At 36.5% G+C, this 27,884-nt stretch overlaps 1 protein-coding gene across 1 annotated transcript; it reads left to right on the forward strand.

The window, feature by feature from the left end:
• The first annotated feature begins 5,342 nt into the window (after positions 1-5,342).
• arhgef38 (Rho guanine nucleotide exchange factor (GEF) 38) lies at positions 5,343-27,654 on the forward strand. Its single transcript, XM_038304710.1, has 14 exons — positions 5,343-5,671; positions 12,908-13,092; positions 14,661-14,778; positions 14,879-15,026; positions 15,128-15,145; positions 15,239-15,438; positions 15,524-15,660; positions 15,749-15,853; positions 17,165-17,284; positions 19,785-20,147; positions 20,235-20,372; positions 22,473-22,674; positions 24,772-25,049; positions 25,336-27,654. Exons 1-14 carry the CDS (start codon positions 5,467-5,469, stop codon positions 25,516-25,518), a joined length of 2,400 nt encoding a protein of 799 aa, XP_038160638.1. The 5' UTR covers positions 5,343-5,466; the 3' UTR covers positions 25,519-27,654.
• Positions 27,655-27,884: the final 230 nt, after the last annotated feature.

Here is a 27,884-nt window from a genome sequence, read left to right on the forward strand (position 1 = left end):
GTGGTAACGTAGCCACTCATTTGATTCAGGTGTGTTAAAAATGGTTGCATTAAAAAATGCAGGATAGTAGCTCTTAAAGATTGGACTCGAGTACCCCTTCCCTAACCACCAGGCTGCTGTATTTTTTTTATACTGTTGAAAAACACTAAGCATCTGTTTTTTTTTAAGTATGTTTGGGCTAAGGTGTTGTAAGTTGATGTTTTTGACTAGTTATTCCCTGAAATTCCCTCTCTCATAGTGTTCTCTGTCAGAACCAAGATATATCACTGAAAAACTAAACGTTCCATTTTAAACTTAAAGTATAAATCAAGGCAATTTGAAATCAATTTTGAAAAGCATTTTCTAATCGCATGTTCTAGATTGAATTTTTTTAAGAGTACTTGTAAATAGTATGTATCAATCCACTATTAAATAATGGAACTTCAAAAGCTATCTTCAAATCCCATTTTTAAATTGAAATATTTTTTTTAATAAATCTGATTAGACACATTCCCTAATCATACATTAATCTAATCAAATGTTCTTCCATCCATCCATCCATCCATCCATCCATCCATCCATCCATCCATCCATCCATCCATCCATCCATCCATCCATCCATCCATCCATCCATCCATCCATCCATCCATCCATCTCCTTATACTTCCCAAAAAATCAAAGCGTAAATGTTAAAACAAGCATTAAGACAAGCTGCAAGTAGCATTAACTAAATGCTCCTTGATGTTTGGAACACATTTGCCTATCCATAACATGATCTGAACTCTCTTTGTATGTTAATAATGTTCAGTGCTTTAGCTGATTTTTATTTTCTGTTTCACATTTAGAGGACATTATATATGTTCACAAATATCGGAACATTCAAAATATTAACATTGAAACTGATCTTCATTCATCCTGCCTTGCCCAAAGGTTCTGTGGAGGTTAAATCATTAAGGAACCCTTCAAAAGACAAAGTTTCCTTTTTAAATTCTATGCAGCTAAATTTGCATTTAGGTGACCACTGAAGCCTCACCTCCATAAGACCTTTTTTGATTCTCAGCTTGACAAACAGCTTAAATTTTTCCTTCTGTGCTAATTTTAAACTCATGTTTTCTGACACAAATCTGCATTATAAATAATTTACATATCCAGCTTTTAAAAGCAATGCTTTGTTTTACTGCCATCTAGCTGTCACCTTTGCTACATTTACCATCCCAGAAGTAGAGTGTCTTTAAAAGCTCTAGTCTTGTTGAAAAATATATGGTTAAGGCATAATGTTTAACTTTACATTCTGTCTTACATATTTTCTTATTTTTACTGAATGTCAGGTTTAGTCTTGATGGTTTTGTCATCTTCTGGATTTTCTTTAGGTTTTAAATGTCATACTGGTCATCTGCACCAAGGATATTTTTTTTCTGTTTCTTATTTTAGTAAAAATATGTGAGTAAAAACAGATTTCACTGTCTTGCCCTGTTCCCTTAAAATCCGTCAATCTATAATTCCTGCCAATCAGCCTAGATTGCAGCTGTGTCCGTGTTATTTCCCCTTATACTGTTTTGATTTTATTGTCTTTCTATATGGCTGCATTTAGTTCTCTAGTAGTTAAATCATCTGGGCCTCTACCAACAGAAAATATATATAATGGTGTATTGCTGATATTCTTATTACTTACATCACTTTGAGTTTAATAAAGCCAATGGTGTAACAATGTGTTGAATTAAAGTTATTATTTACATTTGCTCAAATATGTCATCAAAAATATTAAAGTAACTTAAAAACATGATGACCGCAGCCAAAGATGCAATGATATTTAAAAGAGAAAGAGAACGTTGATCATGTGACCTGTATGTGTTGGCTTAGTGTGAACAAACTCAGCAGAATACATATTTATATCATTGGATTTACTGCATCTAAAATATCCTAATTATTATGTTTTGTTAGTTGTTAACTTGTTGCTTCCTGTTCTACATCTACACTTTGAAATCAACTGAAACAAAAACAGGCACAGAAAATGTAAAATCCAACATTAAGTCTTTTGTTGGGTCACAATCTAGATGAAGGATTTTATTAAGATGTGTAAATCTTTGCATATTGATCCACATCAAAGTATCCAACATCTAACTGAGCGACAATTTATGATCCCATAGGAACTTCAACAAAGATTCTGCTCCTGCCTTAATCGCCACCAAACCTACCCTTTTGTTCTTTGTTTCTTTTTGAGTGTTAATCTCCACAATACATCATGATCAAAGTCCACACATATATATACCTTGAACAAACACCCAACCCACTCACCTTGATGTGCCTCCTTTATAGTTGGTCTCTCTTCAAACAAATGACGAACACAGCTGCCAAATGTACCTCCCATAAAAGCTGTTGCATTAATATCTTCAGATGTATTTTAAAATGTCACCAATAGAGCTTTGACATATACCTGTGGATGAAGGTCACACACAGTCTACACTGGGCTAAAAGCTTAATAAGTCTGAAATATTTTTTCTTTAAACTATATGGTCAACTAAGAAACACAGTTTTTGTTTCCTGCAGTTGAATCACATGGTTTTTACAGTTTAACCAAGTTCAAGGAATATGCCACGTCTTCCAGCAAGTACAGCCAACTGCACTAAACAACAAGATGCTCTCCTAGCTCCCTCAGCACAAAGCAATTATTCTCTGCAAACAGATTATGCTGTATCCTCTCCTGCACGCTTCTTTACAGCGTCTGCATGGTTTATCTATACTAGTCCTTCCTGGAAACACAATACTACTCATGTTTCTTACTATTGTATTTGATTTGTCTGTGCTTTCCAAAGGTACAGAGGAGACATAAATCTTAACAGTTCATTGGTTATCTCTGCCAATGCTGAGTCACCCAAAATCAAAACTTAAGTGGATTAGACAAATTGGGCAGTGTTGATAATAACTCAGTCAGTTTCGCCAATCTCTCATAAACGTTATTGCATATCTGTCCTTTTTGTGTCAGCAGTGCATGAAGATAGGCTGCCTGTGGTCAATGCTGCTTTACCTTCACTTTACAACATGCCAGATACTGTAGAATTTAATAGTTTGATCTCCAAATTAACTCAAGATTTTTTTTGTTTTGCATTTGAGTCTGTTAAATTTAGAATATGAGACATTCATGTTTTAAAGAAATAGACACTAATTCAAAGTAACTATAATCTTGGGTGTTAACCAATATGATGATAAAATTTGGAAGAACAGAACCAGGGTAAATACAACAAGCTGCTTTTAAATTAATGCTTAATTATGAAAAAAAAAAAGTCCTATGTGGTAAAATAATTGCTACCTACCCTAATAAGGCTTTATTCTATTAGTGCTCCAAAACTTCTCTTTTTGGGGGTGGGGGTGTGTGTTTAGGGGTGGGGGAGTTGCATAGTTTCCTTTTTGTTACATCCCTGCAGGGCTGGATCAACCCTCAATAGATTCCTAAGGTGAATTTTATTTTTGGGGCCGTCTATTTCTGCCAGTAATATTGATTATTGCCATCACCAGTGCCAAAGTCAAAGTATGATTATTATTCTCCCTAAAATAAGATTCTCTTTGGGCATATATCAGATTTATAACACATCTACTACAACCCCATTACAGCTCCTAAAGGACTTTTTACGCTACCCTATTTGTATAAATAATTTACTGCTACTAAAAGTCACAAAATAAACTAGTATGCATATTATTTATAGTAAAAGTTTCTTGTGGTTTAGGCATTTTGGTTCCAACTTGAACAGGATTATACAAATTTAACCTTTCTCATTGGTAAATCATAATTCTTTTTCTAACTGCATTGTGACTCAGGTTATCAATTGGAGGTAATGAAATTTGTTCGGTTTTATTTAACATTAACTGTGGTAAAAAAGCAAAGCAAATGTTAGGTAGGGCGTGTGGTTTTTTCAAAGCACAGCAAAATAGGTTTGGTTGTTACTAGGGAGAAATCAACAGTAATGCTCTTTGGAGGGTGGGAATAAGGCATCACAAAGTGACAGGAAGTAATCTTTACCATCATTTGAGTCTTTAATGAGCTAAGTTCCAAACGGATAACTCAATAAGATTGCAAGATCGGCAGACATCTTGTATTTGGATGGCTTCCTAATTCAGCATACATTCAGGCCCTGGAAAGTTAAAGCAGAAAGATGCTGATAATATGTCGATGTTTAGGTAAAAAGGCAATAGGGATGCCACTTTAGATTTAATCATTGCTCACCGTTCAAGAAAGATATTCAACCAGAGTAGATTTATTAACAAAAGGTAGAAAGGTGAAGTTCCTTCAAGAGTCATTCTCATATTCATTTTGTCAAGAGATAAGTGGGGATAAGTGTTTTTTCAGATTAAAGAAAAGTGTGCATTCCATTTACCTCAGAGTGTAACAGAACATTTCAGTGCACTTTATGCTTACCACTACTGGCAAAACATGTGGAAATCCTGATTTTTTTTTTTTTATATTCCAGCAGGACTGCCTACACTGGCAAAAGTACCAATACCCAATATAGTCACCATGGTAACAGTGTACACAATATATTAGTAGCTGACCCAACCTGAACCTCATAGGGAACATGTGGAGTATTGTCAGAAAGAAGATAATAAAACAGATGAGCTAAAAGCCACTATCGAGGCAATCTGGACATCCATTACATTGCAGCAGAGCTACAGACTGACCACCTGCATGCTATGCTGCATTGATGCAGTACCTCATGGGAACCCCACAGCAAGTTATGAGGGCATGTAGAAAGTATGTAGTAAATGGTAATAATTTTTAACAGTGTATCATTTCTGTAAAAAAAAATCCTTTTATATTATATTTAGATAATCTAAGAAACTAAATGTATTCATGTGATTCCTACAGGTTTTTAACTGGTTTTGAAGCTGAATTCATCAAGTTTAACAGGAAAAAAATTATATTAAAGCATATCACTTTTCATATACCAAATCCTTGTTTCACAGTTTGAATGAAAATATTTGAGAAATAAACTTTGGAATGATGTTTGAACTTAGAGAGATGCTGTTTACAGTTAAAAGCAGAAAATGCTCTCCATTGTTGTTTAAATATGAAGCAGAATTTCATAATGTTTTATAGGCAGGTCATTTGCATGACTACCTTATTTAACTTCCTTATCAGTAGTTAGCTCCTTGTCAATAAGTGAGAGGTATTTATTTCGGTTCATTTTATTTTAGTGTAGGAGTGAGGAGATTACTGCTACAGTTTTTTTTTTCAAACCTTTTAAGTAAAGACAAAGTACATGATGTCCTTTTGGTGGGTAGATGCGATGGTCTAAAGGGAGGAAAGCCTAGCACAGTAAGGGCAGAGGTGTGGCCCTCATAGCAGGTAGGTGGGGAGGGAGGAGCTGTGCTACCTGTGTAGAGCAGACAGGCAGGACACTGAGAACAGTACACCTGTTGCACTTCCCAGGCAGGCTCTCTATTTAGCTGTTATCCTTTACCTACCTGAGGAAAGAGCAACCTGACAGGCTCACCATGGATCCCAGGGAGGCCGGAGGGGGTGAGAAGGACAAGGAAAGGGTGCAAAAGAGAAGAAACCGGCCTGTGTTCCTGCGGTACCTGGAGAGGAGGAAGACGGACACTATAGTGGCTGATGACACAGCCAAAGGTGATATCAACCTGGGGACACTGGTGAGGAGGAGTCAGTCTGACAAGACGGAGTACAACGCTAAACTTAAAGGTACAGCTGCTAATAATGTTCCCAGGTGACAAAACTATAGCAACTAAAGTGTCTCAGTGCAAACTTATAGCTGAAGAGATCATTTATACACAAAGAACAGGCTGTAAATGCAGCATCCATGGCTTAAGGTGGTTGAATTTCAGCACTGAAGGAGCCAATAAGAGTGCTCCACTCTGTACTGGGCACCTGTTGTGTTACTATGCTGAGAAAGATACTCCCTCAGGGATGAAGCCACATATGCAAACTGTGCCCCATTCCCGGGCACAGAGGAGTGGCTTTCCAAGTGTTCCGGACTGGCACACAAACAACACATTAGATTAGGACACTGGAAAAAAGAACATTTTGTTATTAATATAGTTTTAAACCATTAGGAGAGACATTCCCCAAGTGTTTTTTCTGCAAATTATAAAGAATACGATAAGGTTTCAAGGGAATTAAACTTTAAAAAGTGAAAAAAAGACTTGTTTGATTATATATATAATAATGATAATGGCATTACAACTGGTGAGAGGGGTCATTCATGGTGACATATATTTACACCTTAGCAAAAGAAAAAAAGGGAAAAGAAAAACTTGCTCCACCTGTCCTAGAGTGCAGTCAGCCGCTGGGAATGCTGCACTTCAGGCAAAATAACATCAGCTGTCAGCAGGGCTACAATCACACTGAATGAGCGCAGTGTGATTCTATGTGGGCTTTCCTGCCGCACTTGTTCCTCTGTTTCCTCTTCTGTGAACAATGCACACCACTAGACATTATATTCACTTACCATGTGTTTGAAAAAGGAAGGAAAAACTCTCCCTTCCTGAACAGATCATTTACACACACATTATGTCCCACAGGATATTTTCTATTAATTGCTATGAAATGACCCAGACCCTAAACCCTGTTAACACTTAACCTTAAGTCTAACTTTAATTCACACCTTAGTCCTAAATCATTCCCAACCCAAGAAAAGAACCCTTCCTTATGGGGAACAGGCCTTACAACAGATAACCCCCCCTAACACGAATATGCTGGCCTTATCAGCAGCAACTCTGTTTACCTGAAATAGACCCAACTTTCCTCTCCTTTTGCACCATTATCTGGTCTGCTTAATAGTTGGCAAGGTTGTCAAAAAAACACAGAGATGTTTTCAGTAACCATTAACCCGCCCTGTCAGATCCAGCTGATGTGCAGTATTACATATTGACAGGGGTATTACCAATGCAAATATTGACAGAACGATGACCTCACTAAAAGAGGAAACATGTGAGCTGCTGCTCTTAAAGTCCTTTCTCATGTGCCTGTCAAACAGGTTTGTCACCAGCAGCCATGGAGACATTACATCAGCGAGTCTAATCAGATACCGTCTCTGATATGAGCGATAGGACTCACCACTCAGGGTGGCATTACATGTTGGGGTGGCATGAATGTACAGAAAGGGAGGAACTATTAAATAGAAGTTGCATTCCAAACAGAAAAGCACATTTTCTCATAGTTATTTGTGTTTAATGTGTATTTATCTAAAAATAAGTGCTTAGGTATTCTGTCCAAAATCAGTTAATGTCTGATTTGTAAAATCCACCCCTACATTACAGGGCTGTTCCTCCATCTCTAAATATTTTGAATATCATTTCAACATTTGAAGTAAAAAACTCTGACACACCTGTAGATATAAAGCTTTATTTAATTTTGTTCATTTATACCTTTATGTGATCTTTTAGCTTTATTCTGCATGTCTTTCTGGTTCGCTTGGGTAGAAGCATGGTATGTTAATGAGGCCTATATCCTTAGCATCTCTTTAAAATGCCATGATATTCAAATAAAGTAGATCTTAATAAATCAATAGAGTTTCAAGAAAAAAACTGTGTTATTAAAGTGCTGGACTGATTTTAGTCGTTCATAATGTAAATAAAGGAGTATTTCTAATTAATTAATTTGATGTATGTTTTTACAATAAATAAATTAAAGATTAGTAGAATCAGTGTTTGAATAAAAGCCTCAAAATATTTTTTCGACTGCAAAAGTATATGAGACACAAAATGTGACCCCTTTTTATCTCTTAACCCTCCTCCGTCCACCTTTTGCCTGACTCGCCACCAAGATCACAAAATTGAGCAGGAGCGGGAGATGCCACTTTATTTACACCCCATCAAAAATTTAAAATGGCCCTCAAAACTGCAAGGAGAGTGCAGAAAATCTCAGAGAAAAAAAAAGCATTTTAAAAGTGGAAGCAGCTAAATGTCCCAACTTAGTATAACTGATTTGTGCAACAAGGGCGACTGAAGCAATACAAGGAAGTAGAAATACAGGAGGATGCAGATGAGGAGGTTATCATCTAGTGTTAGTGCAACATTGCTTTGCCAAAATGAGCTTTATAATAGGCAGAAGTATTATTACAATTAAATGTTATATCTACTTAAGTAACATTTTGAAAGAAAACAAAACGCCATTTATCAATATCATCTCTGGATTAAAAACCCAAGAAGGTTTATATATAGACGTTTACATTAAAAAGATATTGCCAAAAGTGTTGCTAGTCTTAGTTAAATATTTTTAGGCTACTTGACTCACCAATATTTAAACCAAAAATTCTACAGAGAGACAAAACTACATTGTTTTTTAAAATTTTGAATAATTTCTGTGGCTTTTTATTGTAATAGAAAAAGATTTTGCAGTGAGGAAGCACTGCTAATCATGAAATCAGTCAAGGGGGAAAAAAATGCAGAAGCCAATTTTTGGCAGTGACAGTGACCAATTTTTGGTCACTGTACAGCTCTGTGTTAGATATAGCAACAACAAAAAAAGCCCATACATACATATATATATATATATATATATATATATATATATATATATATATATATATATATATATATATATATATATATATATATATATATATATATATATATATATATATATATATATATATACGGTCAGGGGACTGATTTAATACAAATAAGTCTGGATGAGGACCGAGTTTTTTCAGCTAAAAAACAACTTTCATAATCTTACTGGTAAATAGATGGGCCTTTATCCTTTAAAAATACAACTTTAAAGTGTAACTCACTGAATGTGTAATAATCCCTTTTTTTAAGTCAATTTTAGCATTTTTTGTTTTCTTATTTTATTACTACGATTCAAAATCATAGGTTTCCTTTTGGTTTGTGGCAAAGACCTACATATCAATTTTCCTGCCAGTGCAACACAATACTCAGTGTTTTTTGTGTTCTTTCCGGACCATTCCATTGGATCCCTTTCTCCGCACCGTACAGTGAAAACCTCTGTCTACACTTTCATGGGGACTTCTGTGCTGGAAATCACACCAAACAGAGAAATACTCTTTTTAAAGGATGAATTTATAATGTCAGCAAAATCAATGAGTGTTTAACTTCTGTAGCATAAAAGTGAAGTTTAAATGGTCCCTTTTTTATCTGTTGTAAAACTGAACAGCCATATTTTACTTCCTTTCTCACAGATGCAGGTTTCCAGTTATGGGATCTTTTTCACAGACTGACACATGATACTTCTCAGGACTGTTGTAGAACTAGTTACTCAGTATGAGTTTGAGACCCAGATAGTTTAATCCAATCCAAGTCCAGTCAAAGAAATGTACATTTGGCCAATGAGAGTATATATAGAATATATGAGAGTAGTATATACACTTTTTTTTATTTTAAATAAATCTATGTAATGACAAAAAGTATGGGCAGAAACCTGTGCTATCACTAACTAAATTTACAAAATTTAACCCTGACCGAATCTATATTAATCTGTATTTGAAATAAAATTCGATTAATTTACATTTTAAATTGTATGTGAAAGTATATGCATTAATTGGACCATGAATTTCTTTAAATTGAGTTTCATTGTTTGAAATGGAATTAATTTGCTTTAAAAATATATTTTGTTTTGTCTATTTTTACTGTCAGCACTATAATTTAAATTGAGTTAAAAATTCTATTTTTTTGTATCACCTATCAGCAGCCTGTGTGTCCTACATTAGCTTACAAATCACAGAAGAGACTCAAAGCAGCTTTCCTTTTCATAAAGCCATGATTTTCATCTAAACCAGCAAACTGGGTAGAAGATCAAATGTTTTGTTAAAACTAGTCATCCTCTGTTTTAGTAGCAATATAAATCCAGCATTTATCTAAACTAAAATGAATCAGCTATTCTGTGCAACTGCAAATGACAGAGGAATTCAATTATTTCTGATTGACACCAGACAGAAAAAAAGGCTGAGAGTAATTCAGAACAGTGGAAGTAACACCAGCCACTGGCATATGGAGGACCAACTCTGCCATATTTAAAAATAAATACAAAAAAAGCTTAAGTTGCCCCCAACAATACAACAAACAAATACATGTCAGTAGAAGTGTGAATTACTTTTCCCCCACTAAACGAAAAAATTATTGAGGAGAAAAGCAGCTTCAGACCAGCCGAGCGTGTGGTAACGTGATCAGTACGCTTCTGTTCCAATTGACCCAGATTTATGCTGCGTGCTCCTGTTCTCCCCGAGTCCACACTTTCTTACTCGCGTTCTTATGAATTGAAAAAGGCCACTGACTTCAGACTCTCCTCTCCTCCTGTAGATTCGACCGATTCAGTAAAATGCTAACCAACCAACAGGCAGAAGTTGAACCTCTAAGACACACCCTTACTCATTTGCATAATTAGGCAGAAATGCATACAGAAATACAAAGGAAGAATAAAAATATTATCACATGCACGTAAATAAATACTTATAAAAAAAATTGGTTATAAATAAAGTTGAAGATTATAAAGGACAATAAATAAAGAAGGTTATTATTCCGAAGATGAATAAATAAAGAAGCTAATTAAAAGAGATATATACATTTATGTCTCACTGTATAATTTATTTCTATCCACATTTATTTTTTTATTGTGTTTTTGGGGGCAATTAATTGTATGCTTACCGGTATTTATTTACTGAGCATTTATTTATTTATGTATTTATTTTTAAATATGACAGAGTTGGTCCTCCATACTGGCATACCAAGTAAACCAAAAGAAAAATGCAGCTCACTGGATTGCAACATCCAAAAAAGGTGTTGTTTAAGCTATAAAAAAGTAGACCTTGGATGTAGCACTGGCCTATTTATTTAGAAATGGGACATACAGGAGAACCTAACGATCAGATATAACAATACAAAAATAAACAGATGTTAAAAAAAATCAGAAACGGGGGTTAACAAAAGCACATCTCAACTGTGGTGCCTTCTGGATCAAACCAAAACCTAATGTTTGTGACTGCAATGAGCAAAGGTGTGTTTGGAGAACATCCATCCAACTGATAAAGGCAATGGTGGATAGTTTACAATGTTAGGAGTGTGTCGCAGGGAATATATCTCTCAGAAGAAGGACTCCTTAAAAATATCTGCTTTTAGAAATTTAAAAAAAATCTGCCGGATTTAAAAGGAAAAACAGTTACAAGAGTATCGGCTTCGTCAAGAAAATTCCCAACCTCAAAATCAACGGTGGATACTTCAGCAGGTACAAGCTTAAAGTTTAGTTCTGATCCTTGCAACCAGTCTTCAAAAAATCACTTAACAAAAGAACTGCAGACTTCCTAAATAATAAAAAAAAGAAGAAAAAAAAGCACTTTTATTCGAGCCAAACTGCTAATATCAGTTATACAAATTTTTGTATTAAGCTGTACATGTACCCCAAAAATATTAACATCTGTATCCAGGTTTTGTTTTTACTTTTATTAAACATTAAGTTATTCATAGTTTTCCTGTAATGTTCCTACTTTATATGTTCTTGCTTAGTTAACGCTTAAAGCTTCTCTGTCTTTCAATTTTAATCTCATCAAGTAAATAAATGAATAAAGGCTTATTGTTTTTTTTTATTACAAGACAAGCATTCAAATATGGTGTGAAATAGCAGCACTTACATTTCGTGATATATGTCAAACTTTGGATGTGTAATGTCAAAGAGTTAACATGGCACAGTATAATGTAGTGTTAGATCAGATCTTTGTCTCTGCCATGCTTGCATTCATTACCTGGTGCTGCCTACTGGGTGCAACCTCATTATCCATCCTACTTTACACCAGCAGCCGGTCAAATAGGTCACTTGTGTCACATACTTTTCACTTTAAATAAGTGGAAATTCCAACACTTTAGATAATTAATTCAAATATTGATCGTTCTACACATCTGAACACTTTTTTGCGGAGTATGTACTAGTGTTACCTCATACAGTAGTAAGGCAGCCACACATGCATTATGAAAAGTGAATTATAACTGAAATCCATGATCAAATGTTACCAGCTGGTTGATATATGCAGAATAATTTTTTTTTAAAGCGTATTGGATTCTTCCAAAACTTAAAGAAGTTATTGGTAAAACTTTTTGCCGCTATGTGCCGTTAAAGACAAAAAGGGGTAATGTTGTGCACTCATGAGGGTTTGTGTGCTTGCACATTCAGGTTCACTTGGTGGGTTTTATTACTTTTTGTGGATTGTTATTTCAAACAATTTGAGAGGTGTGAGCAGATGGGATGTCTGAGATGTGCCAGGCAGCATTGCATCAGCAGGCTGATTAGTTTCGTAATCTGACACGATCCCTGCAGCCTGCTGTTTCCCTGCCTTTGCTGCTCTTCCCCTCTGAAGGAGGAAGCATCGATTTAGCAGTGAGGAAGCATCACTCTTCCTTAAGCAGACGTCCCTGCCTACCATGCAAAGTACAGAACAGCCTCAGACTGTGTAGGCAGCAGAGTTTCCTAACAAGAAATGTGTAATGAGTTTGACTGGTAGGTTTGAGTGAGACTCTGGTTTCCATTTGAAAAGAATTAAATCACAGTGAATGTTTTCACTCATGTGTCCAAATACTGGTTAAAATTCACAGGGTAATTTGAAGTTTTTGATTAAAGTAAAAGCGTTCTTGAAATTTCGAAATGACTAAAGGTACAAAATGGCAGTTTTGAATACACATCTGGTTCTCCTCAGCATATATCTCACATATTGATCTCACATTGGAGAAATTTACCTCTGCATTCAACCCATCCCCTTGCTGCCATCGAGGGACCCTGGGAGCAATCGGAGGTTAAGGGTTTTGCTCAGAAACCCAGAGTGGCAGTCTGTGGGAGAGGGGCTCAAACTCACAAGCTCAGGATTCCAAGCTCTATGCCCTAACCACAAGGCCATCACTCCCCATCATTTGTTTCATCCTGAGCTGATGTCATCTGAAATATCGTTGTGAAAACAATTTTTTTTTCCCCCTGCAGAGAAACTGATGCCACATAACCTGTCAGCTCTCCCCTCTCCGGTGCTGGACATTGAAGAGCTTAGGTCAAGGAAGATGAGCCGCAGGGAGAAAGTGATAAAGGAACTTGTGCAAACTGAAAAGGACTATCTCACCGACTTGGAGCTTTGCATCAGAGAAGTTGTCCAGCCTCTACGACTGTTACAGGTGAAATCAATGAAAATTTAATTTATATCTGATTTTTACGACAGTGATTATACCAAATAGTTTGTTAGCAAGTTGTTTTAACAAAAAAGAAATATACATATATGCCCATTACATTATACTGGATGCCCCCCTTTAAAATGTTTGTTATAAACAATGTTTAATATTTACCATGTGTAACATTTCTCAACCATACACCTTGGCCAGTAAAATAATATGCAGGTTTAGAATGATTGAAGGGATTTTACCAGAACCTTTTCTGATGTCTTCTGGGAAAGTTCTGTCATTTTTCCCCAGGAATCTTCCAATTAAAGACACAACACATGTTTAGTTCCCGCTATCATGTATACTGTTCTTTACACCACACTAATTTAATAATAATAATAAGAGTATTGTACAGATCAGGCTCTTTAATCTAATTCAACATGGGCTAACAGGATTAAAGCTCCTCTGACGTTCTTAAAACACTAGCAGGAAATGTTATGGTAACATCTGAGGGACAAAAAGAACTGCATCACTTTATAAAATCAGGTGTTTCTCATGTAATTTTTTCATGTGTGGCAGTTAATAAGGCTGACATTAACCTGTTTATTCACATTTTTTCATACAATTTGCTGGTTATTCTGTTCATTGATTGTTAAAACACAGTTACACCTGATTTATTATATCAGGAAAATGAATGCACATTAATTGAAACATAGATCTGAAAGCTGTACCCATGACAATATCAGTGTTTCCCAACCTTTTTGACTTGTGTACCCCTTTGGGCATGTTTTTTTTACGATGAGTATCCCTCTTAGTCAAATGTATTAATGATTGTCCAAAAGCGGAACATACATTTACTGTAATAAAGAAAATTTTAATTAATCTTTTAATTGGAGCATTTCATTTGTATAATTTTATATTTATATTTAAATATGTTCCCTGGAAGTTAGTAAGGAATCAAAATAAATACAAAAAAAAAACACATTATAAACCTGTATTTATAAAACTGGAGCTCCTCTGATTAACTCCTTTATAATCACATTTAAACTTGGTTAATTGAGAACAAAAATTACAGCCAGACTGACTTAATTAGTTTTACTTTGTCTTTATCAAAACACCTGAGCTGCTTTGATGAGCTGCGATACCTTATTGTGAGAAACAGCTGATCCTAGGCTGTTCTCTACATCCAGTCTGTTCCTCTGCTTGGTTTGAAGGTTTGTAAAAGCTGAAGGTGAACTCAAACATAAAAGCTGACTTTTTGGTTAATAAAAGCTTGTTTATTTTTTTTTATTGGGCCCCAGAACCCAAAATAGGTCCAAGCCTTTTTTGAAATAAAATATATTCATATATCCCTTGCAATGCACTAGAGGTATGCATACCCCTAGTGGGAAACACTAGAGTAGATCATTGGTAGCTAAAATTTCAAAAGGGAGCTGAATGTCTCTGCATGCTGCTGGCATATAATCAATGTTTGCAAATTCCCTACTTTAGTACCATTTGTAAGTATGAGTCATTTTAAAATTTGACCTTTCTGCAGAATACTGCAGCTCTGAATAATGTCATTACATTCCCATGTTGTTTGTCAGGTTGTGGATGTAGACAGACTCTTCACCAACATGGAAACGGTGTGTGAGGTGTCTGCAGCTCTTCTGCACAGACTACACGGGGCCATGTCTGACCCGGATCCAGAAGCAGTGGTCATAGGTGCCGTTATTATGGTCTATTATGGTTCCTTTTTTCATTTATTGTTAACTGTCGATGTAGTGGTAAAAGGAAAGTCTTTTTTTTTTCCTCTTTGCTTTAGGTGAAGTGTTTATCCAGGCAAAGGGAGCATTAGAGGATGTGTATAAGATTTACTGTTACCACCATGATGATGCCAATGTGTCACTGAAAGCCTACGAGAAGGAGGAACAAATAAAGCAACATTTTACTACATGTGTCTTAGCGCTGAAGTAAGGTTTTTTCTTTGTATTCAACAAATGATTTACATGGTAAAATAAAAAAATTTAATAAAATCAAACTTTAATCTGTAATCTTTCTATTTTTATTGCAGAAAAATCTATGACCAAGAGTAAGTTTTGTATTTCAGAAACGATTTCTAACCATCTTCCCTCTTCCGTCATTTGATGACCATTGATCCATAAACGCCTCTATGTTTCCACAGAGGAAAACCCAATTTGCTGGACATGGGCTCACTGCTGATCAAACCAGTCCAGAGGATCATGAAGTACCCATTGCTTCTGGGAGAACTATGGCAAGCCACTCCTGAAGACCACATCGACTACCTGCCTCTGCAGGAGGCGCTCACCGCCACCAAGATCATAAATGTTAACATCAACGAGTTCCGGAGGCGCAAAGACATAGGTGGGATTTTACTCACAACTGATTCATTATTTGCTTCCATTTCCTGTCTGTATAAAACACATTTTATTTTCCTGTCATACTTCAGTTATGAAATACAAGAGGTTAGAAAATGATGAAGGCACACTGAGGGGAAAACTAAACAAGATAAACATTCACTCCCTCCGTAAGAAAGGGGACAGGTTTGCCGGCTACCTCAAGATTCTTACTGGAGTGGAGCCACAGGTAACGAATCAATGCATTAATGAGAGATGATCAGGGTTAAGGGCTGAAGAAAGCAGAATATTTATTCACCTGGGACTTGTGTTTGCAGGTGAGAGATGAAGTGTTTGATAAGGAGGAGAAACTTTTCAGGAGTCTGGAGAAAGCTGTGAGGCAACTGGCCAAGAATGTGAACTGCTATGTGCAATATACTCAGGTGAGCACTGATCTGTGGAGAGTCCTTATTGAACGTGCTAGCCATAGTTATTTACACCCCATTATTTTTTTCTAAAAGCCTTAAACTACTAAATAACTCTGCAGCAGCATCTTACACTTGCTATAGGAGAGAAATCCAATATTATGATGTTGCATTTTTTTAAGCTTTAAGAATTTCAACCTCAATTATTTTTTTCTTTTGCTGGGATAAGAATATATGGCTAAACAAAACTCTAATTGGTTTATTCACTAAATTGAATGAGGTCCATTGTTTATATTGCTTCCACATAAAGTCAGGGAAGTGAAAAGATTGCAAAAGAAAACCTCCAAAGAGCCACTTTTTATCTTAGATAGGAGTTACATCTTGGGGATGAATACGTCTACATAGCAATGATTTCATGCTGTATGAATGCCAGCTGGACGGTTATGAGCAAGGCCAGCATGCTTTTTTGTACCATCACAAATAAACCAACATGCTACACTCTTCTGGCAATTTAACCTAATGAGAAACAAACCCCAGATAGTGTTTATTAGCACTCCTGCTGGGTTTGGAGTAAAACTAAAAACCACTCATTACTCTTTTTCAGTGATGCATTGAGCCTGTTTTACGATAAAAGACCCTGGAAAGCCTGGTAGATTGCATCAGGCATTCTAAAATACCTTAACTTTATTTACGTACAGTAAATAAATTTGGTCAACCAGAAAATTGAAGATTGGTTATTTTGTGTGTGTTCTGTAATTACAAAACTACTCAGATGTAGTTGACCAGTCACATAAACCAACGTGTTCCTCTGTCAGAGCTAAAGATACCAGAGCAGAGTTTAACTATCAAAGATGCATAATTCTTTTCACTAAAGCCCAGAGGGTTTTAGGAGCAAATTCCAGCTGAAGTTACAAATGTGAGTTAAAGCAAGTGCAGCTCCTAAACTATAAATTGGAAATACAATTGTTTTCATTTGTATGGCAGAAAGGCATTGATGAATATTTTTCAGGTGGAACCACTATTGTAAATGTCACCAAGTCTGATGTATAGGTGATTAAACAGAGAAAAAGTATTTAGCCTGGACATTTTTTTTTCAAAATAAACACTGAAAAACCCCATAAAACCCCATTTGAAACTCAGGATAAACCCTCAGACTTATAGATCCAAATCTTGACTAGAACTCAGGCATAGAAAGAAAGAAGAAAAAAGGTCCCTTCTAAAATATCTTCTATACAGTAAATGCTAGCCTTGATATTGACATATTTCTGTGGTCATGACATGATTTAAATATCCAATCAATGCCCTGACAGCATCTGCACATCTCTGCAGGAAATGGTGTCTGTAGCTGCCCAGAATGTGAAGGACATGGAAAACATCATAAAGGATCCGAGCAAAGCAGACACGAATGGCTTGTCACACAAGAATGGCAACGACCCTTATAAGCACTTTGTAAGTACGCCGTTTGTTGCCGTTTGCAAATGTGTGCTTTGTGGTTCCACTTTTATTCCCAAACTTCCCATTTGTGACCAGATCATGGCTTATAGTTCTCTTTTAGCTTTCTATCCTCTTTGCATCATACAGTTTACTCTCCCTGGCCCCAAATAGTTTGTCCGTCTCAATACTGTCCCTTAAAATGAGTTTACTTCTTTATTAAACAGTTGATCAAGCAGTCGGCAAAACGTTAATACTAACTAAATCTAAAAAAAGAAAAGCAACAGAATTATTAATTTGTGTGTTGGTATGTTTTATTATTGTTTTGTCCGCATACCAATCATATTATTTCAGATCTCTTTGTCCTGAGAACATTTTAGACATATTTCTGTATGTTCATATTGTGCTTTGGAAGCACAGCATAAAACAATCTATCACAATCATACAGTTTCTTGGTTTTTACATTGTGGAAAAGCTCCCTAAACAGAGCAGAAGGAGACTCAATGTTTATACTGTATATACAGCTGAAGTCAGAAGTTTACTGTATATACACTCATTGTTGGCACGAATATCACACCAACTGAGCTTTTATTGTTTTATTTGAACCGTTCATTTTTCCAGAGGGGAATGGTTATACAACACACCTGCAAGGATTTTATGAAAAACATAACATCTGGAATTTGTTGTTGTCATTAAGCCTCCACTCTTCCTGGCAAAAATGTCCTTCCTTGAACCGTTCCGAAAATGGCTTCAATACTGTTTATAATTATGAACAATTTATTGAATATGCTTATTTAAAGGGAACATAGAGGCCATTTTTACTACTAGTACTAATTATTATCCAACACAAATTATGCAATGCCATGGTACCTGGCGGCCCCACAGCCTGATTCTGCCACACTATTATGCTTGACACAGGATTGTTAAAATCAAAGGTCAAACAAAGACACCTCCAAACAAATCTTCTTGTTTTTTTCTACTGGACAGTTAAATCTTTCTCTTCTGACCATTATTGTTTCTGATATTGTATATAGTCTGTCTGTGCACAGCTGCTAGCTCAGGTTGAAGATGCCAATTTTTAGAGCAAGTGCTTCTTTCCACCTCAGAAGCGTCTCATTTCACTGGATGATAATTTTGCTTCACTTTAGACAGTGACTTCTAAACCATTTTCCTTTTAAGTTTTAGACTTTTGCTAGGTAGAAACACGTTTGAAAAGCTTGAATATTTGCCTGTAATAGTTTGAACTGCTGATGTAGGTGTTGGAACACCCAGAGCTGTGTAGAAATTGTAGTGAAATCCTTTTTCAAAGTGTTTTAAACACAAACCTCCTTTTTTTACTTTTCTCTTTGACTTTGTCAGTGTTTGGAAAATTGTTCAATCTAACAAGATTGAATTTTTTTTTTTTTTGTCTAATGAAGATCAAATGTCAGGAGCATCAGATCCTGATGTCTAACTTGAAATTTATAGACATTTGGGTTTTAAATTTAAAAGACACTCTAGAAAGGTCTTAATTATTATTGAAATTAGGAGGATACCTATTATTATGTCAGGCTCAGAACAAAAGGACCCAGTCTTCGAGGCGGAGACATAGTTAGGTTTAACAAAATGTTTATTTAAGATGGAACTGCAGTGAACTGTGTCCGTGTCTAAGGCAGAAACCTCTGCAGGGAGAGAACACAGGTTCGTGACCACGTTTATCTGGCGGAGGATGATAATAAATGTGTGAGTCAGTAAGTCCGAGCCCGGAGGATGAGGTTGGTTACATCCAGTCGGCTGCCAACTTGACGCAGCGGGTGCCGCCCAGAGACTCCCAGTCGCTGATGTCACGGAGGTTGGAGAACAGACAGGAGATCAGAAAAAAACGGACAATAGTAGGCAGGATAATCCAGAGGGCAAAGCCAAAGCCGGTGTCGAGAACATGCTTGGGAGTCAGATCCAGGAGTTCAGAAGTCCAAAGAGGAACCGAAGGGGAATCCAGGACAGTTTCAGGAATCAGCTCCAAGTTCGGTACAAAGGCAGAAATCCAGCAGGAGTCCGAGGCAAACAGATCAGAACAGAATCAGGCAATCAGAAACACGCGGGTACGCTAGAGAACTCTCACCACGGGTTCGAATAATCTGACACTGATGACTGGTGTGAAGGCTGGTTAAATAGAGACTGAAGCAGGTGGAACAGATAAAAGGTAATGAGTAACTGGGCAGAGCTAGGTAGGTGAATGAAATGAGTAATCAGGGCAGTCATCAGCGCCAAGATCATCACACATTATGCACCTCTAAGACCCTCGCATTAAAAAGAAAGACTGAAGTAACTTGAAATGTTTTGTACACAGTTTATCTTTCAAATCAGTGCAGCTGGTGTGATTTCACTTTGCTTTAGAAAAGAAAAGCTTAGATAAACCATTACATCATGTAAATGAATTAAACTTTGCGATGAATATGATTTAACAAAAAAATAAACATGTCAAGAAAATGTTCCCACTGATGTTACACTTTCTTTCCTAATTTCCCTCCCCCTTTAGAAAGGCCAACTGGAGCGATTGGTCCTGGCCCCCCTCACCTCCCTGCAGGGTATGTTCACAGCACCTCAGAAGCTCATCCAGAAGCGTTATGACAAACTGCTGGATTACTGCTGCCGCCTGGAGCGCTCCTCCTCTGTCTCGTCCTCTTCCTCATCGTCCACCTCTTCACCAGCATCAGATCCCCCTCCTGGTCCCGCCAAGAGGGACTATGAAGCCATCAATGCCTTACTAGTGGAGGAGCTGCAGAGGTTCAACATGGCAGCTTATATCATCTTGACAAACTGTGTGGTGTGTCTGGCAGCCCTGCTCAGAGGCCTGATGGGTAACGCGTTGGTTGGGGCTCCGGCTGTTCACCAGCTTCCTGTGAGAATAGCACACATCACACATATTATCTTATACAGTTTCAATCATTGAAAATCGATCCAAGCTTCTTTTTTCTGTTTTCTCCAGCCTCCACTGTCAAACATCACTGAAGTGCAGAACAGCATCATGGATGAACTGAACAATCTGATGTTTGTAAAGGACAATGCACAGAAGTTAATGGAGAGAAAAGTCAGCTTTGAGAGGCAACGAGACAAGAAAACAATGGTAAGACTGTAGAAATAACCGTATATTATTTTAAATATGTCATTTGTCTGTGCTGCCGATGAGCAGCTGGCCAATCAATTTAAGGCAGACACGTGTAATAGCTCCATTCTGTTACCTTGTACTACACTACTCTAAGAGCATTTCTCTTCTGAAACATGAGCAGGTTTAGGTGAGCATATTAAAAAGTCATTGAGGGAAAATTTCATATTAGCTTTAGTGGGGTTTATTTCTAAATTATACACACCAGCTTGAATAAATACACACACATGGGCTGAAACTTGTGCCGCTTCCTTCAGAAAGTTGGATCTGGGCGGATGTCTGACCTTTCATCTTATCAAAACTGACAGTTTATCTAATGTAATAGTCTCTTCAAGAAGCTGGCTTTGATACAAAGTCAATGCACTAAGGTCAGAGTTGTGGTTTAGACTTTGGGCAGGTGTGTTTTATCAACTCCAAACCTGTTTGATCCGTGTTGTTTGACCTCTGTTGGGGCATCAAACTGTGTTCAAAGAAAAAAAAAGATCAAGCTCTTCCTTTAAGGCTATGTCAAAGAATTTGGAGTTAGCCTTTTGTCTTATTTTGTACAGAATCACTGAATTGGCAGCATGATGCAACCACCACCACCATGTCTAGCAGTTGAAGACTTTCAGACATTTTGCTTTAGTGGGAACCCTCTTAAGTCCATGTTGAAGTAACACTTATATCAATGTGGGAATTGACAGGGATGTTCTGGCAGTTTTCAGGGTAGAGTAGATTTTACGGTGTAATGTATGATGTGGAAAACAGGTCATACATTTCAAAACAGATGCCTGATGTCATAATGAACTGGGATTAGCACGGTTCATAAATCAAACTCTTGAAAACCATGTTGGATCTTCAGCAGAGTTGAGCCTCTCCAATAAGAAAGTAGACCCCAAATATACCTGAAAACATTATTTTATTAGATAATTCAGGCTAATATTACGATTTTAAAAGCCCTTGACCTCAACCTTTGCCAAAAACATGGTGTGTTCTTAAAAGTCAGCTCTGTGCATGGAAACCAGAACTTTATGATGAATGAACTACAGCCTCATGTAGAAAACATCATAGTGCATTTAGACATGTTTATCTAGTTCTTAGTGGTTTGTGGTCCAAACATTTAATTGTTCCAAACCTGAAAAAAGAGCCTAGACCTCTTAATTCTTTCAACTATGTCAGGTATTAACTATCTGAAACACTCATTAAAACCGCCTAGACCTTTTTAAAGATAATATAATACAAACACATCTGGATTCGAACACTATGTGCCAGATATGACACATGATAATCAATAAAGTCGAGATATTGGAGTTATACCATATTTTTTTCAAAATCCTGTAATACCAGTTATCACATTATTCTTAGGAGCTTAACACTTTCAAAATATTAAGTGAGATGTTCGCTCATGATAAGTAGAAAAAAAGCATCAAATAGTTCACTCGGTAGCTCAGTGGCTCACATCTGATAGCATCTGATAGGAGTCAATTCAATTTCTTAAATTTGGCTGAAAATATATAAGCTTTTTTGTAAAAGTACTTTTAGATATAAGTTTTTTTTTTTTTATGTTTTGCCACATTAGAAACACAGACATTGATGACCAAAGTCTCCAATGCAATTATATTTTAGCTTCTATTATTTTGAAACCTCTTTATATAATCCAGTATAGCAAACTGTATGTAGAGGTCACCTTATTGATAAAGGAGATTAGAGAGTCGAAATGAGGTTTAAACTTTAACACAAGAGTGTGTGTTCAAAACTTCCACAAACAGATAAACATATCCTCCAAATAAGTCTTAGAATCTGAGGATCAGGAAGACATGTTGAAAAAGAAAAGGATTTTACTTGAATGAAACATAACCCAGGAAGAAAAAATGAACAGCAAATGAATATTCATACATAATCCGCCCAAATCAATTATAGGTAATTGATTTGGGGTCGGCCATGAGCGTATGAAAAGTTCAAACAGCTTCCCCCAGTTTAATTCTCCCTCATTCCCTGATTACTGAAAACACTGTGACGTATCACCATGCTACAAATACCCACCACAAATATTTACACCAGCACCTCTGTACTGTCTTCCAGGTGATGGAGGTGCAGCATCAAACAGAGGAACAGCGTGCCTGGCTTCTGGCAGAGTACCCGGCCAACCGCCTCTACCAGCTGAAGAGGAAGTGTAATGGCTGCCAGGAACAGGACCTGAGCCTGCTTGAGGGAGAGCTGGTGGCCCTGCTGGAGGATACAGACCCTTTAGGAAGCAGCAGCCGTTGGTTGGTCCACACCGGAGGCAAGTGTCTGCATACCAGGGAGAGGATTCTTGCTACAGAGACAACTCTATTAAAAAAAGAAAACAAAACAAAAAAACAGGTTGTGGTTTGTAAAGGTCTGGAATTTTTCTAGATGACAGAGGCTCTTTACTTTCTGACAAGTCAGCACACTAGAATTAGTCCCAGGAGCTGCTGCGGTGTCATGGTTCCTGGTGCCTCTAGAGCTGGTTACCTCACAACACAGCCAACTGCATAGCTTGTCTCCTCTTTCTGTCTCGCAGAATCAGCTGAGATCCCAGCAACTGGTTGGAACAAACTAAACAGCAGACTGCGTATAGTTAAAGCATTTCCCTCTGGGAATCACATGAGGCCTTATGGACTCCACCCTTATGCTCCTGTTCCCGTCTCTGCTGAACATATATTTATATAGCCATATGTATAGAAGAACATATCTTTATTACCCAGAAAAATTTACAATCTATCCAGGTTGGTGTTTTTCCTGTGGGAAAGGCTGTATTCATGGGAAGTTGTTGTTCTTTCTGTTAATACCAGCACTGACTCATATTTACACAAAGTACAAATGAGAATCGGACTGCAAGCAACACCTCTACAATATGCAAGCTGCCAACAGCCTCTAAGTCACACACAGAGCCTTGCTGAACTCTTCATTTCCATTTTTCCCTGTTCCTCACCCTATAACCCCTGGTTTCAACATATTTGATTGACATTTTATGCTAAAGGCCAACGCAGCATTGTGCTTAGCTGTGAATTAGGGTAGGAAAATGATTAAAGGTTTTTTAAACAATTTTCCTGTGGCTTCTATAAACACCCTTTAGTTTTAGTGGTAATACTTTTCAATAACCATAATTTATGAAAAAATGAAAATACAATTTATTAATGATAAACAGTTTATTAATGTTTGATAATCATTTACCTAAAAATTTATAAAAAGTATATTGATTATTTTTCTGTGCTGTGCCAGCTTAGCCCTACATCTAACATCAGTGGGCTTAATACCTAAATAAGTGATATATTTGACCTTTTATAAATGGTTTGGATGCAGTTTATAAATGAATCAAACATTAATTAACTATCTGTTAATCGTTAATAAATGGTCTCTTTTCATCTATAAATTATGGTTATAATGGTTAGAGGAGCAGATTTTCACTTGGATTTAGATTTGGACTTTGATTGGTCTACTTTATTATAGGAATTTGCTTTTTTCTAAACCAACCCAACTGTAGCGCTGGCTGTGCTGCCTGTTGCAGGTTTTCTTCTGTGATACACCTCATGCAGCTTGTTCCTCTTTCCCAGTAAGAAGAAACTAGTGTGACGAACCCAATGCTGGGCAAAGCAAACTTTTCCCTCTTAGCTGTCTCCTCTATGAATTCTTATGGTTTTCTTCTTACCATTGCTCTGTAACACACCTGATTCCTGCAATGCACAACTCATTGTTCTGAGCTGTGGATATTTGCAACTCCTACAGAGATACTACTGCCTTCATGGCTGCCTTTATGAATAATGTCCTCCAAGGCAGTTTGGATAGACGTCTTTAAGATAGATATTTTTTTATATTGAGATGAATTTATCAGCGTTACATGAGATCTTCAAAATTTGGAAGGTTGTTTTATAACCTAACCGTGCTTTAAAGTTTCATAAAGACCAGTGTTTCTTGGTCTTTGTGAAGCAACTTTTAATTATTTATATTGGTCTTCACATTTGTTATGCTGGGATTAAATTAAATGTAGATGGACTTTGTTTTATTAATAAAGGAACATTAAGAGGTAATTGTTTGAGTTGGATGATATTTAGGGTTATTTGAGTAAGGGAAGACAAATACAACTATAGATAACATTTTTCAGATTTTGTGCCGTACATAAAAATGCAATAAATACAGACACGTTTATGTTTATAACATAACATAACATGCAGAGAAAAGTTGTAGTGGTATGAAACTTAAGAGGTGGCTGGAATAAGATTGTTTACAATCCCAGTAATGGCCAATTAATTATAAGTGTATTTGTAGTTCATAGTTCATTAAAACATGTATCAACAGAGAAAAAACTAGTCAAAAAGAAATGACAGAAGTTTAAATCCTTTTTCTCCACCTCAATCAGGGGACCAGGGCTATGTCTACTCCACCTTCCTGAAGCAATACAACCCTCTGAGGGACTCCCAGCGGGCAAACCAGAAGGCCAAAGAGCAGCAGCAGCCCCTTGTCATTGCAGATGAAGACTTTGACGACCTCAGCCTGTTTGTGTCACCCAGCAGCAGCAGCAGCCTGCGCAGCATCAGCCTGAACACCATGGACAGCAACTCCACCCTCTCAGGTCTGCAGGGAGAGCTGGAGAACACTGAGGAACTGGAGGAGTCAGTGGATGATGACACCCAACAGGTGTGTGTCGTATCCAGGACGCATCTATTGTTATTTTTAATTCATAGCATGAATGTAAATGTTAGGATACCATAATTTTTAAATAATAATATTTAAACATCAACTTAGAAAACCAAGTAAAAGTTATTGGTTAGTCTGTGCAGAAAACTAATAAACAGTGCCACCTTCTGATTTGAAACTAGAATACACTGCCTTATTCCTGTTCAGAGTGAATGAGGAAACTGTGTCCTAAAAGCAGAGATGTTGTTTGCATTAAATAATGTCTAAACTACGTTTCTCTCCACAGTATTATGCCGTGTATGCATTTCAAGCCCGATGTGAACAGGAGCTTTCCCTGCAGGAGTACCAGCACGTCCGCATACTCCAGTTTTGTGACGTGGGAGGAAACAAACAGTGGTGGTTGGCTGAGTCCAATGGACAGAAGGGTTATGTCCCTGCTAACTACCTTGGAAGGATGTCCTATGCATGAATCTAGAAGGCCTTGTTTCAAATACAGTTTTATAAGAAAAAATAACGGGGGGAAAAAAAACATATACCCCTTATTTCTTACTAAAAGCTGATTAATATAGTTAGGATTTCATTTCAAACTTCTGCAGTAACATTGATCTGGAAAATTATGAATATTCATCTATTTTGAGTTTAATATCGAGGCCTTTTGTAAAATATGGTCTTCAAGAAGAAATTTGTTGCTCTAATGCATCAGATTTTAATGAATACATAATTTTTTATGTATTTAAGAAGAGGCCTAATTAGTGAGCCATCGTTTGGCAGTAATGGTTTCTTTATTTCAGCAAGTTGGCTCAGGCACCCCTATAATTTTAGATGTTCGTCATAATCTGTAGCCAGAACATGATACTTTCATTATTTTCAAAAATAATTTCCTACTCTAAATTGCTTATGCACAAAGGTCTCGTATGCGCCAGTCTATATTATCAAAGACACCTGTCTGTTTTTGTTGTTTTTTTTTTTAATGTTGGATATGATTCTTTTAAACACGATGGCCTGTATAATTATTGGCAGTGCAGGTAAAGATGCGTTTAAAAGAGCTAAAATAAAAGGCTGATGGATGGACCACAGATGGATGGGTGTCAATAGTTGCTCTACTAAGTAGGGGTGCACCGATTGTTCAGCCGGATGATTGATTGGTGTCGATGTCCTTAATTTTCCAAGATCTGCTATCAGACGATACTTAGATATGAAGCCAATCTTATCCACCGCTGTAGAAGTCTCAAAATTACCAAATGTTTTTGCTGTAGACCTTGATCTATATTTGAAAGCAGACGTTTTTATTTTTTTCACGGTACTGATGAATGTTTTTCAATAAGATAAGATTAAAATATTGAAGGTACATTAATGTCTGATTACAAAAGTGAAAATCGGAATGAGTATGTCGGGCTTTGTAAAGATCAGGAATGAGTGATCGGCCAGAAACCTGCCATCTGTGCACACCTAATACTGAGCCAAGTTTTGCAGATTGTTTTTGTTCATCAGCCTCCTCACTGTGAATTGATGAAATGAGGTACTCATCTCTTCTTTTTCCTCACTCTTCCAGTTATTTTATCATTGATCTGACTGTAGATATGGGCAGGTTAAGGCAGCTAGCTATATTAATATACATTTAAAGATCATGATACATTTGTCTAATTTTCATAGGGTGTTCACTTTCATTCTGAAGAGAGGATAAGATAAACGTCTCCAGTGTCAGATCATTATTATAGCAGAGGAAACAGCCACTTGAAGGTTAAGAATTAAAATATAAAACCTCCTGGTCTAGTTAATAATCTCCAGGAATTTCTAGAGACGCCATTGAGAGCAGGGCTATTTTTCAAAAAGGATTTGTTCCCTACAGAATGAACTCAAACTGAAAGGTTTTAATTTTCAGATTCATATCAAACTGCTGCAAAAACAATACACTTGTTTGGATTGTTTATTTTTTAAGTACTGGTATACATTTTCTACTGGTGTAGAAAGCACTACAGGTTTACGTTTTCAGTTTAACGGGAGTGCTTTTATTTAAATAAAACATGATTCCCCACGATGTGTTGCTATCTAAAATCCTTCAGTCATATTGTTTATGTTAGGTACAATACATCCACACTATTACAGCAGCATAAATGAAAATCACAAATTCCTCTCAAATACAGTGTATACTTTATCATAGTGGTTTTTTAATGTTTTGTAAGAAGAAAAAGCTCTATAAACATAAATATGTTGACGTTCTGCTTTGTGAATGCTTAAACTGCACCTTTGTAATGTAGACATGTTTTTGCCGCCTTGTTTAACTGCTCTTTGATATGAATGTAGCGCATGAACTCACCGTTGGTATTTATCCTGTCATTTGGGTTGGGATATGAGGTGAGATGTGTAATCAGATGGAACTGCAGTGCACTTTGCTGAGCACTTTTTGTACCTCAGTGTTGTTTATATTGATGAAGTGACATAATCATGAAGTAAATTTAATATGTCAACTGATTTAGAAGTGATTTATATAAATGAAGTAGACTATGAAGAATATTTTTATGATCTATCCAAGATGTTTTATGACTTGTATCGTTATTTTTTCTGAATATATGGATTCATATTTAATAAATAAAAAGAAATTTCAGACTTCCAGACTCCAATTTTTCCAATCTTTATTCTAAAATAGGAATATTTTCAATTATTTTAGCGCATGTACACTGCAAAAACTATCTACAAATAAGTAAAAAAAAAAAAATCTTAGATTAAGTGTATTTACCCTTACTTTGAGTAAGTAAATAAAATGATTTGCAAATGGAATGAGTATTTTTTACTCTTAAAATAAGATAATTAGATACTATCCTCTTGAAATAAGAG

Source organism: Cyprinodon tularosa, unplaced genomic scaffold, assembly GCF_016077235.1.
Source record: "Cyprinodon tularosa strain WSP-4 unplaced genomic scaffold, ASM1607723v1 ctg540, whole genome shotgun sequence".
Lineage (NCBI taxonomy): Eukaryota > Metazoa > Chordata > Actinopteri > Cyprinodontiformes > Cyprinodontidae > Cyprinodon > Cyprinodon tularosa.